Source organism: Papaver somniferum, chromosome 3, assembly GCF_003573695.1.
Source record: "Papaver somniferum cultivar HN1 chromosome 3, ASM357369v1, whole genome shotgun sequence".
NCBI lineage: Eukaryota > Viridiplantae > Streptophyta > Magnoliopsida > Ranunculales > Papaveraceae > Papaver > Papaver somniferum.
The window spans coordinates 52,893,270-52,900,769 of record NC_039360.1 but is presented as its reverse complement, the minus strand read 5'-3'; the positions used below and the strand labels follow the sequence as shown (position 1 = coordinate 52,900,769).

General features: G+C 33.6%; 1 protein-coding gene and 1 long non-coding RNA gene across 2 annotated transcripts; both read left to right on the top strand.

Moving 5' to 3' along the window:
• The first annotated feature begins 1,898 nt into the window (after positions 1–1,898).
• Positions 1,899–7,239, top strand: LOC113361250 (17.8 kDa class I heat shock protein-like). Its single transcript, XM_026604555.1, has 2 exons — positions 1,899–2,049; positions 6,926–7,239. The coding sequence occupies exons 1-2, from the start codon at positions 1,899–1,901 to the stop codon at positions 7,237–7,239; spliced, it is 465 nt and encodes a 154-aa protein (XP_026460340.1).
• On the top strand, positions 4,568–5,638 carry LOC113361251. The gene is made up of 3 exons (XR_003365029.1): positions 4,568–4,630; positions 5,354–5,459; positions 5,556–5,638. It is a non-coding gene; the product is annotated as an uncharacterized LOC113361251 (long non-coding RNA).
• Positions 7,240–7,500: the final 261 nt, after the last annotated feature.

The window sequence follows — 7,500 nt, the reverse complement described above, 5'->3', positions numbered from 1 at the left end:
CATGTATGTGTATATCTTAGCTCAAAAATAGTTTTTGATCTTTCCCAACCGCATCATATCCTCCATATTTTTTGTTTGTGATCATCGTCATGAAAAAAACTGATGGAGAAAGAGATGGACTCCGGTAGAGAGATACAGTAAAAACTCCATATATTAATAGCCTTTGGACTTCACAAAATTAATAATATATATGGAGATATAATTTTTTTTTTTTTTTTTTTTTTTGCTAATTCAAAGTATGTAAATGGCAATGGATATGGATGTGTTCCTTAATCATCCAAAAGATCAACAAGTGGTATATGGTTTAATCGAAGAACGATGGAATTAGACAAGAAGATGGGAGAGATAATCCTGATGATGATAATACAGAGATACCAAATATTTTATGCCAAGAAGCTTTAAAAATGCTCGACAAGCTGTAAATGTTTTGGGTTCCAAGAAGGTGTTCATAGTAATGAAGTCGTACGCATCTTAAAATAAAAAAAAATGCGATTAGAATTCAAAATGTTATATCATTTTCTCAAACAATTATAAATAAATATTTTGTTTCATTTTAAATTTTGATGTAACAAGATCTATAAGTTTCCAATAGTGACGATTAAATTAATATATGGAGGTAAATTCCTTATGACGGCACTAAAAAAAGCTATTAATATTAAAATAAGGAGGTTATTACTATTTATAACTGGCCCAAGTTGGGACTCTGATTTTTTATTAATATATAGATTTTATTAATATATGGAGTTTTTACTTTACCGGAAGATCAAAAGGAAAGAGAAAAAAAACAAATAAAATATGGCCTAAATTGAATATGATTTGGTAACAAAAATATTTGGTAAGTGGAATAAATTCCCTTAGTTGCATCTTTACTGGCTAAAAAAATCAAGTAGTTAAGTCATAGGTCGAAAATCTAAAAAAAGGCCCTGCAAAGGGTTCCTTCCTCTTACTTAAAAACATATATATTACTCTTCAATTTTACTAACTAGTAAAATATTAACATGTATGTGTATAACTTACCTCATAAATGGTTTTTGATCTTTCCCAACCGCATCATGTCCTTTATATTTTCTTGTTCGTGATCATCGTCAAGAAAGAAAACCCGAATAGAGAAAGAGATGGATTCCGGTAGAGATATCGGAAGATCAAAAGGAATGAGAAAAAAACAAATAAAATATGGCCTTAATTACATATGATTTTTGGTAACAAAATATTTGATAAGCGAAAAGGGCCTTACTAATGGTTTATTGGCTGAAAAAGTTAAGTAGTTAAGTCATAGGTCAAAAGTTGTAAAAAAAAAAAAGGGCCTTACCAAGGGTTTCTTCATCTTACTTTAAAACATATTGATCTTGGATAAGTGGAGTCGTATATAACCCATTTAACAGTGCTTCTCCCGTAGCTAGTTAGTAAATTACTCTTCAACTTTCTTGGATGCTAGTGATATGTTTGACGATTTATTTATTTTTTCAATTTTGTGCAAAATTTAAGCTAAATTCATGTGGTTGACCTAATGATGGGATTTCGACTATCTTTTGATCGATCAATTTCTAGCAGACCAGTACGCATTTTTCTTTCAGAGTTGTTACTCATCACACGGTGTTCTTGGAGGCCCATTAAAGCGAGGCTTCAACAGGGGATCTCGTAAGCGCATGAAACTTCCAGATAATACTAGAAAACTGTATTCGCGTATCGAAATCCTAGAACCATCTCAAAAGGTATGTAGTTAATCAGTTGCAATACCTTAAAACTCCTGAAAATTTCTCTCTTCTCTATAAATACCAATTCTCTTTTCCGTTCTCATCCATCATCAAAAACAAGAAATATCATCAAAAACAAGAAAAATCAAAGTATTCAATCAAACTTTCATTCATCTTTCATTTCCCAATTTTAAACTCTCTAAAATGTCGATAATTCCAAGCATCTTCGGTGGCCGATGCAACATTTTCAATTCATTCTCATTTGTATGGGATCTATTCAGTTCACCATCATTTGCCATCATGCGCACCGAGTTTCCTAATGAAGCGACTCAATTCGCAAACACTCAAATCGATTGTAAAGAAGGCTTCTCTTAAATGTATCCCACACACTTATGAACCATAGCCCATTTAAAATAAGTACTTAAGATAACCAAACAGACCTTTATAATCATTCGACATAGCCCACGAAATTATGTATAATTATTATATATAGCCCATAGTAATAAGATAATCATTAAATTCCTAAATCAACATCAAAAAAAAAAGGTTAATCATATAATCAAATTTATGTAACACATTTGTCTTAATTAATGTTTTTTTAAGAACAATCAACACCTTCGATCAATTTAAGTAGAAAAAAATATCATCTTATGGATTTTTTCTTTTTATAAATTATGTTTATGGAGTTGTAGGAGAATAGTCTTTAGAAAAGAATTAAAATCTTAGTTAATTTCATTTCGATTGACATTGTTATGGAATTTTTTTACGGGAACAATTAGGATATGCACCCTGATCAATTTTGATGTAATCATGGTTAAGAAATTTTAAAAAAAAAATAAGAATTAGAGTTTATTTTGTTCTGGGAAAAAAGTAAGAATTAAGGTTTATATATAGTGAAAAATACTAGAACCCCCTACTATATGGGTTCAATATATAGAAGCCCCACTAAATGGATCATATATTGTCAACTCCATACTTTCAGAAAATGATATTACTAGGCCCAAAACATCAAATTTTCTTCAGATCTGGCCCATAATTAATTATTATGAATTTTAATAATGGCAACACTACCCTTTAGTATATATACAAGAGGAATATATCAGAAGATATTTCATTTCTTCATTCTCTTTCTCTTTCTCTTTCTTCTCCGTCTCTTTCTCTCTCGGCTCCAGCGTTTCAGATCTGTGAAGAAGAAGAAGACGAATCGATCCAGTAGTTTTTGCAGCTGATCATCAGTTAATCTTCAAATATAAATCAATCATTCAATCTATTTCATTTGAATCTAGGTTTTAGTTGGTTTTTAAGCTGCATCAGGTTAGGTTTTCGTTGGATCTTCAACAGTAATTACTTACTTTTTATGCAGATTCAACAATGGAACTAAGAAGATCTTCAACAGCAGCAGAAATGAATTCGTCGTACGAGAAAATATCTGAAAATCAATAAGATTTCTCGCGTTTTTAATTGAATCAACAAGTTTTAAATCTAGGTATGCGTTTAGGATATTGTTGTTTCTGTTGTTTTTGTTGTTGTTGTTGACTTGTTTTTTTTTTTTATTTTGCTTATATCGCCTACACATCGTTTGATTGATGAATCTGTGGCAGTGTTGGTGGTGGATATGCAGGTTCTGGTGGAAGATGAGGAGGTTGTAGTGGTTGAGTTGGTGGTATTGGAGAAGTTTTGGAGGAGGATCTGAAGTCAGTGGTAAGTAAGCTGATTCTTTCTTTCTTATTTGACATAACTTGCTTTATTTTCAACATTTTTTATGAATAGATGTATTTTGTGTACAAATTTATAGCAATATGACATGTTTTGTGTTGTTTCATTAATTTTGTATTCTGTGTACAAATTTATAGCAATAAGACATGTTCTGTGTTGTTTCATTAATGTGTATGGATAGTTTGATACTTAGAAATTACTGTGCAAGTGTATGAGTCTTAGAATTCTGATGCACAACATGTGTAACTTGCGTCTACACATCCAAATTTCATGTGTAACTTGCGTATACACATGTATAATTTGCGTATACACATGTGTAATTAGGAGTTACACATGCTAATTGAATGTGTAGCTTATAGTTACATATGTGTTTTCATTGAACTGCTGGATACACATGTCATATATGGATGTGTAATTCTCAGTTACACTAGTCAGGTGCATGTATAACTCCTAATTACACATGCTAAGCAAACAAAAGCACCCAATTGTTGAGACAAAAGCAATTGCAGGCACTTTCCTCCCCCCATTGTTGAGACATTACTTCCAAAACACCCAAGGTCTTATCTTCGTGTAATTGCTAGTTAGTGGTGGTATTTTGGTATGAATCTAAGAGGTTTAGTATGGATAATTTGTATTTGGAGTTAGTGGTGGTGTTTTGGTATGAAGCTTAGAGGTTTGGTATGGATGTTGGAGCTGTGTTAGACACTGTAAGTTGGATCTACTTTACATTCTGTTTGTCTTAGTGGTGGTGTTTTGGTATGAAATATATTTGTATGCACATCATGTTTTAAATATGTTAGCCATCTATAATCTCATCTTTTATCGACTCTGAGAAGGATATCATATGATTTCTATAACCATATCCTTGTTTATCAGTTTGCAGCTATGTGTACTCTACGTGACAGTCTGCGTGTTTAACTAGCATTGGTAGACTATGGATGTGTAACTAGTAGTTACACATGCTAATTAAATGTGTAACTTATAGGTACACAAGCTAAATGGATGTGTATCTACTAGTTATACATGTTAATTAGATGTGTAACTATAAGTTACACATGCTAATTTGATGAGATATGCATATACAGTTCTTAGAAAATATTGAATGGTGCTGGCAATAATTTTGATTATTTTATTTGTTCCTGAATTTTTCTTTTGTAGTGGATTGACTACGTTAAACTACATAGAGCTTGCTTAATTGTATCAGAAGTGCAAGGATGAAGGTTTGTGTTTCGATTTTTAAATGCCAGTACCTTTTGTTATTTGTCTGAAACTTTTACAAGTAATTCACTGGACTTGACTGATAGACTAGATTTGGCACTTGATATCATCACATATATTGACATATTTAAACTGAACCAAGAATGATGTTCATGTGAAACCAATCCTTTTTTAGATGTTTGCTCCTGGCCTGTAGTTGTATGTTTTATTTGATGTTTGTGAGTCTTCGTTTATATCTGAATAGGTACTTCCTTGGCCTTCTACAACTGAAGTATCTAGTATTCATGTATTGGAGGTGATTTGTATATGAGCATCTAGGAAGATGCTCATGATTTTGCTATATTTAGTTGTCAAATATACAAGTGTGGTGGCTGTGGTAGGAAGTGCAGGTGATGGTGCTTACAGAGTGATGGCTGGTGCTATACTGAAGAATGGTTGCAGCTGATGGAGTGACTACCAGAGCCACCACACCTTATATGACATGTGTAACTGTTGATTACACATTTCATATGCATGTGTAACTCCAAATTACACATTTTATATGCATGTGTAACTCCAAAGTACACATGCATTTTATGTGTACTAGATGATTATACATGCTTGTTTATGAGTGTTTAGTTAGCTGATTATACATATGCTATGATTTGATGAAATTTGTAGTGGAAGGTATGCTGATCTTTTGTAATGAAATGGTACTGAAAAGGTTATGGATGTGTTGATTTCAGAGTATGAAAGTTCATAGAGAGCTGTAGGAGTGTGCAAGTTGTACAGATGCAGATTTGGCATTGGTTTGTAATGAACGAGTACTGTTATTGCTATCATATAGCTCAGGTATGCACTGGTTGAAGAATCAGAATGGTTTGAGTTAATGATGCTCAGGTAGATTTATGTTAGGAGTTAACATTACATGTACTGGTGCAACTACAGTTAAGACAGTGGTATGGAATAGAGGAAATGAAGCTGGCTGGTGCTGAGATTTGTACTCAGTTGGTGTTGGTTGCAGTTGCAGGACATGGGTTCCGATGGAATTGATATGTGGTAAGTTGTGGCCTGAGTCTGAGAACTCAATATTGCATGCTAGATGCATGTTAGGATAAACAGGTGCAGAGTTGCCAATGTATGTTGCTATTGCAGTGGATTTGTCAGGAATTGATGCTGGTAGAGAATGATGAAATGAGTCATGGTGGTAGCTGTAGGATAAATGTTGTTGAAAGTGTGCATAGTGTTGTGTAAATTTCAATTACACTAGATAGATGCATAGGTAACTCCCAATTACACTAGACAGATACGTGTGTAACTAATGCTAAGAAATTATTGTAAATAAATCTTAAAGTGTAATACATGTATTTTTTTTGTGTTTACTTTTTTATGTCTATTTTTTTATGTGTAACTTCTCATTACACATGCCATATGGATGTGTAACCGTTGGATACACATGTTATATGCATGTGTAACTTCTGCTTACACATGTCGTACACATGTGTAACCCTTTCATGCCATACCCATGTGTAACTTCTGGATACACATGCTCGTTGCATGTATAACTTCAGATTACACATCCATATATTATTGGTGGGAGGCAGTGGTCAGCGGTGGTGGCCGCCGACGACGGAGGTGGTGGTTGGTGGTGGTTTCTGATGCTGCTGGTGGTCACTGGCGGAGGTGGTTGGCGGTGGTGGTTGGTGGTGGCGGTAGTCGGAGGTGGTGGTTGGTGGTGGTTTCGGTGGTGGTGGTCGGAGGCGCTGGTGGTCGCCGGCGGAGGTGGTTGTTGGTGGTGGTGGTTGGTGGTGGCGGTCGTCGGAGGTGGTGGTTGGTGGCGGCGGTCGTCGGAGGTGGTGGTTGGTGGTGGTGGTGGCGGTCGTTAAAGATGGTTGTGACATCATGTTTAGTATATTTTAATATTTTGAGCTTAAATTTAAATTTTATTTAATTTGGGGTTTGGAAATATAAAAAAAGGGTATGGATGTCTTTTAATAACTCGGGCCTAGATTTAAACTTCTTTTAACTAGGGGCCTCATACTATGGGTTATCCATGGGTTGGGCCTTAGCCTAATTTTCCCATAATTGTTCAATTTGTGAGATACTAAAAAAAGCAATTATAATTAATTTTAAATAGGAGTACGAAAGAAAAAAAATTAGAGTTTATTTTGATTTTGAGTAAGAAGATCTATGTTTAACTGTTAGCAAAAAAAATTAAAACTTGTTTGGTTTTTTATTTTAAGTTTTGGTTTTTCATTTTTAACTTAAATTTTTTGGACTACGATTAATAAAAATGTGGGCTATATTTAAAAGAAATCGGAAAGAAACACCAGAATCTCATGTGTTCAAAGCAGATCTTCCGGGGTTAAAGAAAGAAGAAGTAAAAGTTGAAGTTGAGGAAGGAAAAATATTACAAATAAGTGCAGAAATAAAAAAACAAAAAGAAGAAAAGAATGACCAGTGGCACCGAATTGAACGTAGTAGTGGAAAGTTCCTTTGTCGGTTTAAGTTTCTGGAAAATACGAAAGTTTATCAAGTAAAACCTACTATGGAAAATGGTGTGTTAACTTTTATTGTACCAAAAACTGAGGAGAAGAAGCCTGAAGTTAAAGCCATTGAAATATCTGGCTAAAATCAGACGACAATGGTGGAATCAATTTTTTTTTTTTTTTTTTTTTTTAAACGAAGTCTTTAGGTATCTAGTGAGCAAGATAAGTACCATGAATAAATCATTTATGTTTGAGAAATATATGTAACTAGGGCTTGTTGTTTCAATACATTTGTAGTGAATATTAGTGAATGTGTACAAGTTTGTTGCAAGAAATAAAAGATTTGTTGTTTGTCTAGCATCGAATTTTCTCATGAATGTTTATTTGTCAATTTTGGTTTGCTT

Bases quoted from the DNA above. Each gene is read 5' to 3' on its own strand.
- LOC113361250 (XM_026604555.1), top strand. From the start codon at position 1,899: ATGTCGATAATTCCAAGCATCTTCGGTGGCCGATGCAACATTTTCAAT. The intron at 2,050-6,925 runs GTAAAGAAGGCT...TTAAAAGAAATC, and splicing joins CGCAAACACTCAAATCGATT to GGAAAGAAACACCAGAATCT.